The sequence below is a fragment of the Aquarana catesbeiana genome, linkage group LG02, assembly GCF_042186555.1.
Source record: "Aquarana catesbeiana isolate 2022-GZ linkage group LG02, ASM4218655v1, whole genome shotgun sequence".
Taxonomy (NCBI): Eukaryota; Metazoa; Chordata; class Amphibia; order Anura; family Ranidae; genus Aquarana; species Aquarana catesbeiana.
Genome location: NC_133325.1, coordinates 232,235,269 through 232,253,050, shown reverse-complemented (window position 1 = coordinate 232,253,050; position 17,782 = coordinate 232,235,269). Strand labels below are relative to the sequence as shown.

The window sequence follows — 17,782 nt, the reverse complement described above, 5'->3', positions numbered from 1 at the left end:
TATATATATATATATATATATATATTTTTTTTTATATTTTTTTATTGGTTGAACTAGATGGACTTGTGTCTTTTTTTCAACCAATGGGGGAGATTTTCTAAAACTGGACAGTGCAAAATCTGGTGCAGCTCTGCATGCTAACCAATCAGCTTCCAGTTTTTATTGTCAAAGTTTAATTGAACAAGCTGAAGTTAGAAGCTGATTGGCTACCATGCACAGCTGCACCCAATTCTGAGTGTAAATCAACCCCTATGTAACTATATATATATATATATATATATAATCGTCATGTATATGGCCATTGTAAGAAGGCTACGTAGATTTTAACTAAAATAATACTATTATAGCGATAAACTGCTGCCGTTATATTAATAAATATATCCACGCTTTCACAAAGCGCTGCCCCGGGAGGGTTAACATTGTAAGTTGATTGTGAAGGATTACTATACTGAGAGCCCTGCTGCTACAATGTAACTGAGCAACTAAACGGCGGCGGGCAGTAAAAAGTCTCCAGCACCCTTTAGCCGGCTGGGAGGAGCGAGCAGCGGGCACGTCTAAAGGGAAGCCTTCTATGCCCCGACTCCGTCTCTTTCCCAAGCACATACTCGTAGACAGCCAACCAGCAGGTCGTGGGCGTGTCCAGGCAACAAACACGCCCTCCCTTTGGGTTTATTGAGAGTTCTATGAAGAAATCCAGTTCAGAGGGAAAGAGGGTGGGCTATCTCATGCACGTCTATGAGAGGGCTAGTATAAAGAGGGGAAGAAGGATCATCTTGCATTCTCAAAGCCAATCGTTTGGGGATTTCTGGCAACTAGCAGTGAGCAGCACTATTAGCATTCTGACATTTGCCATAGCAAGTTGCAGACTCCTGATTTTTATTTATTTTTTGGTTTATTTTTATTTTTTTATTTTTTTTTTATTTTATTTTTTTTCCTGTTACAGTGACAGATGGAAATCTTCTCCTCTGCTCAATGGAAAATATAAGTGGCTTGATTATTCCAAGCGGATGTGGTACCCGATTGATGTTTTACTACCTTGGAGCACACGATGATGATGATGAGCGGTGGACCCGGCGGAGAGAATGATTTACAGTGTTCAGCTTGGAGTTGCTAAATCACCGTCCAGGAGCAACACCTTCTAAAGGGAAAGCCTTTGGGTTTAGGATTCACCAAACTGCTTGTGATTGTCGCCCTGCCAATTGCTGCTGGATGGATTCCTAGATGCATCAGATCCGTGCTGTTCAGGGGACACAGTGAAGTTTAGCATGGTGCCGTTTGATTGCCTGTTATTTTTTTGCTAGCTTGAGAGTATCTTGAGATGTTGGTGGGAGAGCGCACTGGTGCCTGCATCCGTACCGTCCTCCGTACCGTCCTCCGTACCTGCATCCGTACCTGCCTCTATCACTGCTGGAACTAATCGCAGGCTCATATCAGCTTCTCTCTCTCCAGCCCAATGCAGATCACATTAGAAACTGGCCAGCGGATGGAAGCTGCATCACAATCACTCCACTTTAGCTGCATTAACAAGTATTTCTGACTACTAGTTGAAGACCACATCCAGGGGGACTGACCTTTTCACTACCAGACTGCGTCTTTTTTCTTCATCAAGAAAAAGGAGCCTAACTGCCCTGATACCTACCGATGCTCCATCCCTGGCTGCAGTTAACTCACCTCTGGACTGTAAGTTGCAAGCCCTTTATTACTAGTTAAAGCAACCCACATGCCTTCCAATCTGACAGCTGCATTTAGACTGGACTGTATACAAGTCTGGATTGTCTGTGGGGTGAACACAATGCAATGTGATCATCACTTTGAAAATTAAAAAAAAAAAAAAAAAAGGATGAGGATGTTCCCATAGCATGATCAGATTGCAATGTGGGTGATACCATTGTATGATTGTACACAATGTAGTTTTTAGACAGTGGCCAGATTTAACAATTACATTGTTTTCATTATATTAGAAAGGATTTGCATCCCATATCTGTTAGCAATGCATAATGTTAGGTGAGCCACAAGAAATCCAGTTTGCAAATAAAGCATCGTAAGGTGTGTAGCTAGCATACGTAAGGATTGTACAGACTTGCCAGGTTAGCATTAACAGGAGATGGAAAGCCCAGGCAATATCTTTTAGCTATCAGGGCTTACAAGCATGTTCAGCGGTTGCTGCAGCAGCCCTCTTATACTCCTTCCAGTCCTCCATATCATAGCAGTCTAGTAGCAAAGACACAAGGAATAGGCTCCGATAAGAGGAATGACTCCAGAGTAGAGGCAATGAAGCACAAATTGTATTTGGCAGCTGACAGTGCAGTTACAAGGAATACTGGTAAAGGCTTAGGATTTTATTGGCAACAGTTATATGGATAGGTGCATGATGTGAATCATGCATTACTCAGTGGTGATTAGAAAAAGGAAATGTGTAGGAATAAGATATCAGGAAAAGTAGCTGAGTGCATCCTATGAACACATAATGTCAGGCATGCTAGTGTGGGTCTATTAGACTGTTTTATTTTTGCACACATGACAAGCTTTGCTGAGGGTAGTTACTTTTTGCAAGTCAAATGTGTTGTGTGTTTATGTCTGTATAGACTTATATTGTACTGAATGAAACAAATCTGTTTGTTTGTGTGATTGTGTTGACAGCTGCTGGCTCCAATTAGAAATGAGATGTAAGGCATCTTGCAGTCCATGCACGCCTCCACTTGCAAATCGGCACCATTTCTCAGCGACAACCCTTAAATCCTAAAATCCAAGAAAACAAAGGAAGCACATTATCATGGACCTAAGGGAATTTTACCTGTTGGCTGCTCTTATTGCCTGCTTAAGGCTGGATTCTGCAATTGCCCAAGAACTTATTTACACTATAAGAGAGGAACTGCCTGAAAATGTACCGATTGGAAACATACCAAAGGACCTGAATATCTCACATATCAATGCTGCAACTGGAACCAGTAACAGCCTGGTCTACAGACTGGTTTCTAAAGCTGGCGACTCTCCTTTGGTCAAGGTGTCCAGCACAACTGGGGAGATCTTCACCACCTCCACCAGAATAGACCGAGAAAAACTCTGTGCTGGATCATCTTATGCTGAGGAAAATGAATGTTTCTTTGAACTTGAAGTAGTCATCCTTCCCAATGACTTTTTCAGGCTTATTAAGATCAAAATAATTGTCACAGATACCAATGATAATGCACCTATGTTTCCTTCAACTGTGATCAACATTTCTATTCCAGAAAACACACTTATAAACAGCCGGTTCCCTATTCCATCAGCAGTTGACCCTGACACAGGTTTCAATGGAGTTCAGCACTATGGGCTTTTAAATGGACAGAGTGTCTTTGGACTGGACATTGTCGAGACACCAGAAGGGGAGAAATGGCCACAGCTCATAGTGCAGCAGGTCTTGGACAGAGAGCAGAAAGACACTTATGTGATGAAAATCAAAGTGGAGGATGGTGGAAACCCTCAGAAATCCAGCACTGCTATCCTGCAAGTCACAGTAAGTGATGTGAATGACAACAAACCAGTGTTCAAAGAAAGTCAGATAGAAGTTCATATCCCTGAGAACGCTCCCATAGGGACCTCTGTAGTGCAGTTGCATGCAACAGATGCAGACATAGGCAGCAATGCTGAGATCAAATATATATATGGTGCCCAAGTGACATCTGCTACCAAAAGACTTTTTGCTTTAAATAATACTACTGGATTAATTACAGTACAGAGACTACTGGACAGGGAAGACACTGCAATTCACAAGTTAACTGTCCTAGCCACAGATGGCAGCTCCACACCTGCAAGGGCAACCGTAACTATTAACGTGACTGATGTAAATGACAACCCACCTAATATTGATCTCAGGTATATTATAAGCCCTATTAATGGTACAGTGTATTTATCAGAAAAGGACCCTATAAACACAAAGATAGCCCTGATCACAGTGTCCGATAAAGACACGGATGTCAACAGCAAGGTCATTTGCTTCATTGAAAGAGAAGTACCTTTTCACCTGAAAGCCGTCTACGATAACCAGTATTTGCTAGAAACTTCTTCCTTGTTGGACTATGAGGGCACCAAAGAATTCAGTTTCAAGATAGTTGCTGCAGACACTGGAAAACCAAGCCTCAACCAGACTGCCTTGGTAAGAGTGGAGTTGGAGGATGAGAATGACAATCCTCCAATTTTTATCCAGCCCGTAATTGAGTTATCAGTGTCTGAAAACAACCGCAGAGGTCTCTACTTAACCACTATCAGTGCCACAGATGAAGACAGTGGGAAGAATGCAGACATTGTTTATCAACTTGGCCCCAATGCTTCATTTTTTGATCTGGACCGGAAAACAGGAGTTTTGACAGCCTCTAGAGTTTTTGACAGAGAGGAGCAAGAACGTTTTATTTTTACTGTCACAGCCAGAGACAATGGCACTCCTCCACTGCAGAGCCAAGCAGCTGTGATAGTGACTGTGCTGGATGAGAATGACAACAGTCCGAAGTTTACACATAACCACTTTCAGTTCTTTGTATCTGAGAACCTTCCAAAATATAGCACAGTGGGTGTTATCACAGCAACAGATTCGGATGCAGGAGAAAACAAAGCTGTAACACTTTCAATACTTAATGACAATGAAAATTTTGTCCTTGATCCATATTCTGGCTTGATTAAGTCTAATGTGTCCTTTGACAGAGAGCAACAAGGTTCATACACATTTGATGTCAAAGCTGTAGATGGAGGGCAAAATCCACGCTCCTCTACTGCAAAAGTAACAATCAATATAATGGATGCTAATGATAATAGCCCTGTAGTTATCTCCCCTCCATCCAATACATCATTTAAGCTGGTGCCTCTATCAGCCATTCCTGGCTCGGTTGTTGCAGAAGTTTTTGCTGTGGATGTTGACACTGGGATGAATGCCGAACTGAAATACACAATTGTCAGTGGAAATAACAAAGGTCTGTTTCGAATAGACCCTGTAACAGGCAATATTACTTTGGAAGAGAAACCATCTGCAGCAGATGTGGGCCTGCACCGCCTAGTGGTAAATATCAGTGACTTAGGATACCCTAAACCGTTGCACACGCTGGTACTGGTATTCCTATATGTCAATGAAACAGCTGGGAATGCTTCCTACATTCATGATTTAATTCGCAGGACTATGGAAACTCCGTTAGACAGAAACATTGGAGACAGCAGTCAACCCTACCAAAACGAGGATTATCTTACTATAATGATTGCCATTGTGGCAGGTGCCATGGTGGTTATCGTTGTCATTTTTGTGACAGTTCTGGTTCGATGTCGGCATGCATCAAGATTTAAAGCTGCCCAGAGGAGCAAACAAGGGGCAGAGTGGATGTCACCAAACCAGGAGAGCAAGCAGAATAAAAAAAAGAAAAGGAAGAAACGAAAATCTCCTAAAAGTTCTTTGCTGAATTTTGTTACCATTGAGGAATCTAAACCTGATGACACTGTACATGAACCTATCAACGGGACTATTAGTCTTCCAGCTGAGCTGGAGGAACAAGGGATTGGACGCTTTGATTGGGGCACTGCTCCCCCAACAACCTTCAAACCTAACAGCCCTGACCTAGCTAAGCATTACAAGTCTGCCTCTCCGCAGTCTGCTTTTCATCTTAAAGCAGATACTCCAGTGTCAGTAAAAAAGCATCATGTCATTCAGGAACTCCCTTTGGACAACACCTTTGTTGGGGGCTGTGACACCCTTTCCAAACGCTCTTCCACTAGTTCAGATCACTTCAGTGCCTCAGAGTGCAGTTCCCAGGGAGGCTTCAAGACAAAAGGTCCTTTACACACCAGACAGGTAAACGAGCACTTTTACTGGTCTATAAGTACTGCATACAAGTGCCCAATCAACCAGTATTAAAGTGCCACTATGTCTTCATACAGTCTTCTTTGGCTTGCTCATGTTACTGAGAGGGAAAAAAAATCAACCCCTTTCTATTTTTTTTGTCACTGAGTCTTGAAAGACTTTTGAGGACTCATAAGTCCGGAATATATATGCATACACATGTTTATGCATATATACTTATGTACATTCCTGATTGTACTGTACCATACATGTGCATGTTAAATACCAGAGCCCCACTGTAACCCCTACACTCCAATAATGAAAAGAAAAACAAAAAAAAAAAGTTTCTGAGGACTTTCTATTTTCACACTGAATATGTTCCACTGACAGACTTCAGAAGATTTTGATTTTAAAGTTTTTTATTTCATGGACAATAATTATATGTTCACAAAAAGGGGTTAACTTTTTTTTACTCTTGCTGTAAAGTAAGATAATGTATTTTGCATTAAAATGCTAATTGTGAGTAAACAATGCATGACTGGGTGCAATTCACATCTGTCACAAATGTATTTTACATTTTGAGTGTTACTTTGCTTTTGTTTGTTTTGTTTTTTTTTTTTTGTTTTTTATTTTTTTTTTTGTTTTTGTTTTTTCATTCTGTAAATTATTTGTCAGAAAAGCTACAGGTATGATGGACGCATGCTTGTAGCTAAATAAAAGTTTTATGTGTATTCTCAGTCCTGTGCCTTTGCTAGTTCTGCCTAGCTGCACAATGTATTGTGTTCTTCTGTCCTACAAGTATCAAAAAAATAAATAGGCTATAATCACTCTTTATACATGTTATCCTGTGTATAAATCCCTCTATAATCAAATCAATCTTCAGGCATATTTCATAAGGCCAAGAGCAATGAGTTATCAGCAAAGTGTATTAACCCATAGCAACTAATTGGCAAACCTTCATTTAATGTTCAGATCAAGACAAATTGATGAAAATTGAAATCTGGCTAGATGCTTCAGTTTGTTAATAACCATTGCTCTTTGAATTGCCTTATTAAATAAGTCCTATAGTTTTTATAAAATGTTGCTAGTTTAGTTTTTTTTGTTCCCAGTTTGTAGGGATAACAGTGATCAGTTTACTATACAGGTCTGTTGAACATACAGGGCTATGGATTTGAATTGCCCCCAGATTTCTATTGTGTCATACCGAAAAGTTTTCCTATATTGCTGTAGAAATGTGTAGGAACTGTATCACTGAGCATTTGCTGTATTATTCTCGTTCTTACAAAGCAAACTTATACTTTGAGAAAGTGGATTTATTCAAATAATTAGAGAAAAAATTATGCAGAACAAACTCAATCCATTGTAAATATTTCTTCATCTAAGTAAAGCAAAAGCAATCTGTCAAAGCTCATTTTAGCTGTGAAATTTGCCATCTAAAGAGGGATTAGTGATCAGGGAAACTCATATTTTACAAAATCCAGCATTAGCTTTCAGTCCAATAATTCCCTGCTAATAAAGATTTAAATGCAGAGCTGTCTAATTTATTTCATTGAGGCTTGTCTGTTGCCTCTAAAGACCAACAGAATGGCCTGTAGATGGCAGTATGGTTCTATGTGGCTTGTACTGGCTCGGTGCCAAGTCTGCAGTATATTAGAGATGGGGGAGGAATAGATCAGGCTGGATCTACAGCCAAAGAAACCTTTTATTTAATGACAGTTGCACTGGAGCAACCAGTTCTTGAGTTTGTAAAGTAGATCCAGAATGGATAGGGTGTACTGCACCAACTTCCTTATCTTCATTTTATATCCCCAATAAGTAATGGAACTACTGGCATTAGGCCTTAGGAATTGTGGATGCTTGCAGTAGTTGGTAGACGTATAAGGAAATAAAACATAGAGTGACTCACTGTGTCACATGTGCTTTAGTGATGTTTCACACTGTATTCTACAACTGTACTTCTTGCACATCTTTAGCATAAGGTCATTTGATATTATTTAAGTGCAGTGCAGTAGCCGTTAATGAGTTGCTGTGTGCAACAGTGCATAGCAACCAATTAGATTTCACCTCTCATTAGCATAGAGTTAATGGAAAAGCAAAAGGTGATTATTGATTGGTTGCCTTTGGTAACTGCACTCTTTATGTTGCTCCTCTCGCCTTATTAAATTAGCCCAGTTATGTTAGTTTGCAGTGTTATTAACTGTTAGTGAACTGTGCCTTCAGGTAGCATGTATCCGTGAACAAAACTGTACTATCAACGCTCAAATTTTGACAACTTTTACTATGTTTTACATTTATGCAGTAGCTCAGGTGCAAAACTGTCAGTATTATGGCAGCCTAAAATATTGATGTTTTCTGCTGTCTGCTGCCAGATTTAAAAAAAAAAAAAAAATGAAGTTTTCTGAGCTACTTTAAGCAACACTTGTCTTCCCCTCATTCTTTATGTATAGAGAATAGAGACAGATCTGTTGGTTACTGTATAAGTAATTCCTTTATTTACCATATCGGGCATGCTTTATTGACAGCCGTTTTATTGTAGCTAGAGGCTTTACAGTAAGCTGTTTATTGCCGTTCCCTAACTCTGCTGACAGAAATTGGGGAATTAATTTCCTTGGCCCTCGTGAATTTCTGTACATAAGAACATGAGATGTTAAAAATATGAAGCAGTGACCCACTTATATGATACATCTATGACATAACTCACTCTAAGTATTCATTTTCTAGGCTGTGAGTTTGGGTTGTCAAACTGTGGCACATAAATTGTTGTGACTGGTGCCAAGTGTCCTTACACCCAGTGTCAACACATTTCTAATTGTGCTTCATTGATGCTAGTTTCCTATCCTATTAGTAGTGACAGCGGGTGGTTATTTTACAATTTTCACATTTTTTTCAACCAATTGTGTATATATAAGGACATAGGTCCCTATTTGATACACCGCTGCTCTTCTTGACTTTGTTCAAATATAAATATTCACCTCGCTCACAGTTAACCTGTTTAAAATCTATACACTTGGAAACAATTTGAACATACACCTCTCTTTTATTTTTGGAGGAAAGTTTTATCGCTTAAAGCTAAATGTAGTACTTTAAATTAAAAGATAATTTATTAAATTATTAACCACTTAGATTTAGATAGTCTTGTATTTTTTTTGTTTTTTTTTTACATATAAAGGAAATCTAACTTGTCTAAATTCCCCTAATCTGATTGGGCGTGGGACATAAGAGTTTTGCTACTTGGTGACCGCTGATTAAGTCAGACAATTATAGGTTGATTTATTAAAGCAGTCATTTTCAAGCTAGTTTATGTTCTCCCCAAATTTCAAATTAGGTTCATGGGAATTAAATAAAAAAATAATATTTCCTGCAAAAGGAATTGGAGGTGTACTGAGGCTAAGGTAAAAAACACCTCCTTATGAAATTCACTTGTTGGAAGCCCATGCAACACCTGGCTTGGCAAAAAAAAAAATCTAAATTGAGATTCAAGGATTCAGAATAACAACACAGAAACATAAATCATAAATAAATAAATAAATATATATATATAAAAAAAAAAAAAATATATATATATATATATATATATATATATATATATATATATATACATTTTTTTTTTTTTTTAAGCATACTTGTTTCATGGACAACTTTCTAGTATTAATATTGACTGTTTGTAATTCTAGATACTGGTTTAACCCACTAATAACTGAAATGCTTTTGTGGCTTTGCATTGAGTATTTATTACATGAGGGATGTGAAAAGAAAATTATATATACAGCTGGAAAGACGGATGTAGAGCTAGATTAGCATAATCCCTTCTGGGAATGGGATGTCAGGCCCTTAGTATTTATAAGGTTAACAGTTATTGTTGATCTGAAATACAGCGCGTTATATGGTACTGTCAGTAATTGTTATTTGTTTATACCAAGAAGTGCCAGCAAGTTCACAGTTCACAATGCTTAAATAAATTGCCTTTTTTAATACTATAATTTTATTTGTTAATGTAGGAAAATGTCATCTGTAACGGCTCAACTCCATCCTTTTTTAAACATAGGTGACATGTTGTAAATTGAATGATGAAAGTGTTCCAAATAATAATTTATTTCTGCTTGGAGAACGGTCTTGCTCATTATTTTAAAAAAAGGCCTTTTCAAATTACTTTGAAGCTCATTTTCTCAATGTTAAATGAAGGGTCATTTTGCAATACTGGCATATGAAGTCAGAAAAAAGGGCAATATAAACACTACCCAGTTATTAAAAGTTGAAGGGCATAGTGTAATTCAACAGTAAACAACAACAGAGAGATTTTGTGGGTCTCAGCTGTGACCCATGACTTCATTCTTATGATTTTTTTTTTTTTTTTACGCTGCTTAAATCAGGCAGGCAAACACCAAATTACACAGCATTGTGGCCAGGCACTCCTACCACACAAGCTAGACAAGTTCTTTACCTCTACTGCATCAGCAAAGCTTGGCCAGGAACACACCTCTAGCATGCTGATTGGACAAGTAGCAGTAGCAAAGTGACAAATCGTAATCATGCTTTCTTCTTCTGTCCGTACGTTCACTGCCAACTAAGTCTGAGGGGCTTATTTTGCTCTAACTCATTTTATTCACCTGCATACTGCTGTACAGGTGATTTGCAGAGGTTGATGTCAGAACGAAGTCTGGTACTTACACTAAATTCAGTTAAAAAATATATATTTTAACAATATCATGAATACACAACTGGATCACAGTGTATGTCAACCCTAACAATGAACTTTTGTTATTTGCGTACCTTTTTGCTTAAATATACCATTGATTTTTTTTTTTTTTAAATCTGTACGATGAGTCAAAAAAATATTTATTGATGTTGTCAGAAACTCAAAACTGTTCTGTACCTTGTGCCCGCTGTCTGTGCTATATCAAGAAGCCTAATCAGCCCTCCCAGTTCTTATCTTGGACTAACGGACATTTACTCTCAGTGATGTGGAGATGAGGATAGGGGAGGGCTTCAGTAAAAGTGAGCAGGGCTGACATCTTTTCTAGTACATTTGACTCTACAAAATCCTGTGTGTTGTCGGCCCACAACAGGTAATTAAAGCCTCTTTCACATGGTGGCAGTCTCTACCACCTCTCCGAAATGAGCACAGTAGAGCAGAGGCTTCCAAGGAATCGGGAGGTAATACTACCACCTTTTTGAATGCATGTTTTCTTTATTAATCCCAAGGGGAATTTTGCATGCAACTATTGTGCCTTGATGCTTCACTTTGTGTATTTGCAAACATTTTACAACATGTTTGCAGCTGTATAATCTTTTCCACCCCGCAAAACGAAGCATTAGGACTGCAGGAATTTGTACAGCATTCAGGAAGCAGTAAAAAATGCAAATCAACCATCTTTTTTTTACTGCACCCCCCCCCCAGCCTTCCATGTGAACAAGACCTAGGAGCTAAGCACATTTTTTTTGCAGATCAACAGGTATTTTTTGTACTCTCAGGAAAAAAAACATGACAGAATGTGCATGTATTCCAGAGATACACTGCATATTTGTTTTGCTTTTTTTTTTTTTTTTCTTTACCGATATACACTTTAGCTCTTGTATTTGTCTGGGGTTGAGCTTTATTACAGGAAATGTTGTTCCAAACATTGTAACTAATCAGCAGTTAATTGGTGGACTTTTTTGGTGTGTAGTGAGACTCTAGTATGGTAACATAATTTCCACCAACACTAGTGATTAATTGCAATAGGCACATATAATCCAGCATAAATATCCTGTAATATATAGCAGTGTTTCTCAACTTTAATAAGGTATGTAGTTCTATATATCAATGTATACTAAGTACCCGCTGCTATATGTCTATTCAGCTTATTAGAAAAGTGGTATATTGTTATTATCCATGCTTCTAAATATTTAGACAGTGTTCTGTTAAGGTAATCCTCATTAAAGGAATTGTTCATATATGTGGGACAACTTCCTAACGTACCAGCTGGCATTCTATGTATACCATTCAGCTGTTCTGTGGACCCTCCATCTTGGGGACTGAACAGAAACATCATGATATATGCGCATCCCAAAACAAATCATCTTGTAAATGTTTGAAGAGAACCTGTACTGCAGAAATTGCACCCAAAAAAAAAGGTAAGCAGAGGGTAGAGGACTAACCACCAGTATGGTGCAGCTGATCTTTTCCCCTTTATTGGCCTGCTATGCCTTATTGTGCACTGTGTCTCTGTGTGGAAGAGACCATTTTTGTAAGGGTGATGATTTGCTTCCTCATTTCTGAGTTGCCCACTGATGACTGATGGGGGAGTTTTCAAGAAGCCAAAGGGTGGGGAAATTACAGATCTACAGAATGATAGAATGATGCGGGGGGGGGGGGGGTGCACTGCAGGCCCTAAAGTACATATTTCTCACTAGCAAGAAACATGGATCAGCACAATAGTAAAGTCACAAAATCACTCTCCTAATATCATTAGACAAGCAGTCACAGGCACAGTGCTCTAGAAGATCTAAGTCGGCGGATATTAACTTAAGAGGCTCAAAGCACAGCAAATACACTTCTGTTTTCAGGAGGAATTCAAGACAAAAATTACTTTTTCAGAGTACTGCTCAGTGACAATTGACATTACTACATGTTCCCTATAAGAACGCATGTTCACTTTTCAAGAAGTATAAGCACAGAAAAGGTAAGTGCTGTAAATATTCTACAGCAGGGCCAGTTTACTATCTTTCCAGCGTTAGGAGGGCCGGATAGTGGCCAGCGGGGGGTAGAAAATGTCCTGGGCCCAGCATCAGTAAGAATAAATATGGCCTCAGGGTTGGTGGTCAGTGGGAGGAGGAGTCGTGCCCCTCTTAGTAGGAGGAGTAGTATCCCTTAATGGTATCAGTGGAAGAAATAGTGCCCCATTTTTGGTGTCAGTGGGCAGATAGGTGGCTCATATCTTTGGGAGGAATAGTGCCCCGAGGGCCGGATAAAGGCTAGCAAAGGGCCACATCTGGCCCTTGGGCCGCAGTTTGGAGATCCCTGTTCTACAGCATTAGGGATTGTTTACATAATTAGTAACAACCCTATAAAGCTGTTTGGAATGCTAAGGGCAAAGATTGATTTTTTAAACATTTAGGGCGTTTTTATCTATTTATATTTATCTTTATTTATAAAGCACATTTGCCACCTGCAGTAGCATAAACATTTACCTGATCTAGTTACATTTACTGCTGTTTGTCAACATTTTGATTTACCATTCTTCAATTGGAAATAGAGACTCTAGTAACATCACTGTTACGTTTGTGAGCACCAATCACATTTAATCATTTGCAGTTTGCAAACGATGAATCACTGATTTTATTAACATTTCACAACTGATTCCTGTGGAGACCTGCTTAATCGTACTCTGTCATCTAAGTCTATAATCTCCACACATTCAGTGCTCTGCAAATGAGGATTTAAGCATTAAATCCTCATATACATATGCTTACGTTCACTTCCCCCATGCATGTCATTAACTATCAAGACATGTGATAATGATAGTTGGTCAGTGATGTCAGTGATTCTAGCCATGCATATATTCCAAGATTTTCCAGTTTTTCACACACACACTCACACACATATATTTTCTCTCTAAATACATTCCATAATTGACCATTTCATTTAATTATTGTGGACTTACAGTATAGCCACAATTGACACACTCACATAGCTTTTAGTGATTTCTAAGGTATAAGAATCTAAATGAAAGTAAAATCAGTAGGAATAGTTTTATCAAAACTGAAGAAAACATGTGCAGACTTGTTTAAAGGAAAACTCTGGGCAATTTTTTTTTTTTTTTTACCCTTGCAGTGGGGCTGTTAACTGCTTGTTCTGTTGTTGGGGAGAGGACAACGAATATATACTTGCCTGATCCACCAATCCTCCCTGCAGATGACCGGTTCTTGCAGCTCCTGCCCCCCTTACTCCAGTGGTCTTTAAAATGGACTGTCCCCGATGTCAGAATGCTCCATAGACAGGAACAGTCCACTGCTGGACTGTGGGAGAGTGCGGTTTTCTGGAGGATCAGGTGAGTATAAACTTTCTTTTCACCCCTAGAAACAATGAATAGTTGACCCATGCAGCACGGGCACAGCCCCACTGCATGGGAAACAAAAATTTCCCAGAGTTGGGCTTTAATAGATAGGTAGAGAAACTAATCATATGTAAATTGCAGTGACACAGTAACACTATTAGATGTGACTGCACAGTCAATCAGTAAACAAAAAACCATTGGCTGCTACAGGTTACCATGCATTACTCTATTCTTTTTTGCATTTTTTTGTTGTTACTGTGCATAATCAAAACTGGAATCACAAAGGTTGCATATTTATTTGATTTTGAGAATGCTTCTGGAAACCTCAAACTAAGGAGGTTCTCTTATGGACATTGCAATAAGACTTGTTGCTTGATATTTGAGCTAATTACTATATTAAATTAACAGCATTAGTTCATCAGTAACTAAAATGATGACAGGGCTTTTTGGGTCTTTGTCTGAGAAAAAGAGGGCCAGAGCATGACATGAGAGATCCAGTCTTCCTTTTATAACAGACATCTCTAGCTTTGGGTCCCCTGGGACTGTTTTTTAGTTTATCTTGGTGCAAGAAGCTACATATGAACTTTAAATTTGACTGATAAATACAGACAACACTTTGTGACAAAATAACAGTCGTAAGAAAAGCGTGGCAACAGATGCATTTTTTCTATTAATAGCAAATCATATTTAGCATACCAAAATGCATGATGAACTATTTTAAACAAAAATGTGCAGGTAATCAGCTTATATTACAGACAACAGGTGGTCCTTGCAAACATTAGATTGTCAGTAACACTCTCATACTTACTGTGTGTTCATTTTATTTAAATGTCCCCCTGTTTCAATGTTTACAGCCACAGTATCTTTTTAATAGATAGATATAAATTAGTAAGTAAGCAGTAGTATTTGTCAAATAAATTCTGTACTTAAACCCCAATATGGGATATTTTTTACTCCCTACCACTCCCCAATATGTGGTCGCTAGATCAAAAAAATTAAATCTAAATGACCTTTTATATTTACTTTAAGCCACAGTCACATGATGCCCCAGCCCAAAGTCTTCTCCTCTTCTGTTCCCTTCATAATTGGGTTCTTATTTGGGTATTCACATTTATGCTTGCATGACTCCGACACATCCTATTGCAGTGGTGGGGTCTCTCAGGATCCAGAAGGAACTGATGTAATCAGAGGAGGATGGTAGAAGACCAGCTATCTTGGGCACCATCGCATCATAGGATTCTCAAGCAACCAGAACTGACTGTGACAAGGGACCTGGAGAAGGAATCTAGGTGAGTACATAGGACTACACAGAGTAAGGATAAAAAATGCATAGAATGAAGGGTTTGAGGCGAGTGGAAGGGGTGTGAAAAAATATTTTTAGCCAAGAATTTGGTTTTAAGAACTTGCATACTTGCCAACGGGATAACCTCCATCGTCATTTCCGACAGAAAAATTTAGTACATGTTCTATATCTAAGTCCGTTGGAAATTCCGACAGAAAAAGTCCGATGGGGCATACACACGGTCGGAATATCCAAACAAAAGCTCCCATCGGACTTTTCCTGCCAGAAATTCCGACCGTGTGTACGCGGCATTACTGTTAAGGTTAACATTGTTATATGATTGTGCTTGTTTTTAGTGTCTGCTGTGTGTCCCAGTGAGGGTTTTATGCTGAAACCACTGATTGTGAGTGTGAGGCAAGGTACAACCATCACTAAGCACTGGAATTAAATTGATCAGCCCTTAGGCTTCCCATGCTGCTACAGATCACTCTTTTGAAGCTCTCTTTAGTATTATGAAACCTGGTATCATCTTCAGGTCTGCTATAATATTTGTTTCTGCAAAGGTGCATTTATATTCCAGTCTAGGTCTAGTCAAATCTGATTCACTATCTCCATCCATTACCAAGAAGAAAATCAGTGTAGAACAGAATGTAAAAAAATATATACATCAATTGGATAATGAATATAAATGATCCAAGAAAAACACCCACCCTTACCATAAATCCTCAGGTCATGGGATATTCTAGATGCCATACTCATTTCCACAAACATGTGTAATATAAAATATTTGCAGTTACATGCCCATGAAATGTCACCATCAAACTATTTTTTGTCCATGCAAACCCCAATTCATTTACTGGAAAAATATCAAATAACATACTTTCCTTAGTCTTCCATAGTGCAGGGGAGTGATGTCATCTTCCTGTCCCTGAGATCCCACAGAATGGTGAATGTACCAACTCTAGAGAGAAGAGATGCATCAGTGAAATCTTGGATCATCTTATTAGTGAAATTTGGGCAATTCAACATTACCTGGAATCTCACTGAAAAGGGGATGACGCCACCCTCATCTAGGCACCACGGGCAGATTCCAGAGGAAAGGTGAGTATATTATCTTCTGCCATTGGTGCTTTATTCCAGATTTTATCAATTGGAGGAGGGGAACACTTAAAAAGCTGACTTTACACCTAAAAGTCTTAAAGTTGTACTAATAATTTATGAAGATTTTTTTTTCATAGCTGCGTAAACCTAAGCAGTAAAACTCCACACAAATTTCATGTTGGCATAGCCATGGCAATGTGTAAACAGTAATGATAAAAATGTTCTTTCCCTGAGATCATGTGAGATCTCTTAGTTTAAACACAGGATCTCCCTGGAAAGGCACTAGTGATGTAGCCTTCCCAGAGGGCAGGAGGCTACAGTATCAGTCTCACTGCTCAGTAGGAAGCTGGCTGTGAGTCATCAAGAGGTGACAGGTGACTCCCAAAGCCAAGATGATGGAACATGATGTCTGGGAAGCATCAGCTGCATGGAAGAAAGGGCTGGACTGCATGGACTGGTAAGTATCCTTATTCTTAAATGTTCACAGCTACATTACATTTCATTTTCCTGTACTTGGGTGTAGTTCCTCTTTAAACACAGATATAAGATTTGAGTACATCTATTTATTATTATCTACTGACTCATGGATGTATTAGCAAATAACAGTGCATAGGTGAAGGATGAATCACTTGTATGATGCTGCTCTTCAAGTAAACTGGCATAAGCATATTTAAAAGGACAGACAAATTGATGATTCATTTATATGAGTCAGGGCATGCTAAAAACAAAACCTACCTTATAGGCCCTTTATTACTTTTTTGCAGGCATTAATTAGGCTGGGTTCACACTAGTGCGAATTGAATGTGGGTTATCTTGCATTCGATTTGCATGACAGAAAAGTGTGCCCGGCTCTCAATGGAGCCGGTTCACACATCTCCGTGGCGGCCACAGGAGCGGATTGCACAGGGGTCTTGTGCGTCTTTGGCTCCATTTCAGGTCCAAATTCAGGCAAAAATTTGGGCCTGAAATGGAGAACTGGGATGCACCGGACCCCTGCTGTGAGCCACGTCCACACTAATGCCCAATACACACGGTCAGGTTTTCCGATGGAAAATGTTCAATGGGAGCTTGTTGTTGGAAATTCCGACCGTGTGTAGGCTCCATCGAACATTTTCCATCAGAATTTCCGTCACACAAAATTTTAGATCTGGATCTCAAATTTTCCGACAACAAAATCCGTTGTCGTAAATTCCGATGGTGTGTACATAATTCCGACGTACAAAGTTCCACACATGCTCGGAATCAAGCAGAAGAGCCGCACTGGCTATTAAACTTTTTCTCGGCTCATCGTACGTCACCGCGTGATGTACGTCACCGTGTTCTTGACGTTCGGAGTTTCCAACAAGATTTGTGACCGTGACCGTGTGTAGGCAAGACAAATTTGAGCCAACATCCGTAGGAAAAAAATCCATGGATTTTGTTGTTGGAATGTCCGATTGTGTGTACGGAGCATTAGTGTGAACCCAGCCTTAATGTTTCAGTTATCATTTAGGAGAATGTTTTTGGTGTTTTAACACTGTATTGTACAGGTGTGACAGCACCAGAAATTGTTCCACTGAATGGCAT

The 17,782-nt window shown here is 39.1% G+C and overlaps 1 protein-coding gene across 3 annotated transcripts in view; it reads left to right on the top strand.

The window, feature by feature from the left end:
* The first annotated feature begins 672 nt into the window (after positions 1–672).
* The window catches only part of PCDH9 (protocadherin 9), a 127,840-nt gene continuing 110,730 nt past the window's right edge, over positions 673–17,782 (top strand). For 2 of the 3 annotated variants that reach the window (XM_073614245.1, XM_073614247.1), the window contains exons 1-2: positions 673–1,680; positions 2,641–5,809. In XM_073614245.1, the coding sequence (XP_073470346.1) occupies positions 2,774–5,809 (3,036 nt within the window). In that variant the 5' untranslated portion in view covers positions 673–1,680; positions 2,641–2,773. Of the gene's footprint in view, positions 5,810–17,782 lie in introns of all 3 variants that reach the window. The other variant, XM_073614246.1, reaches the window with a different exon arrangement.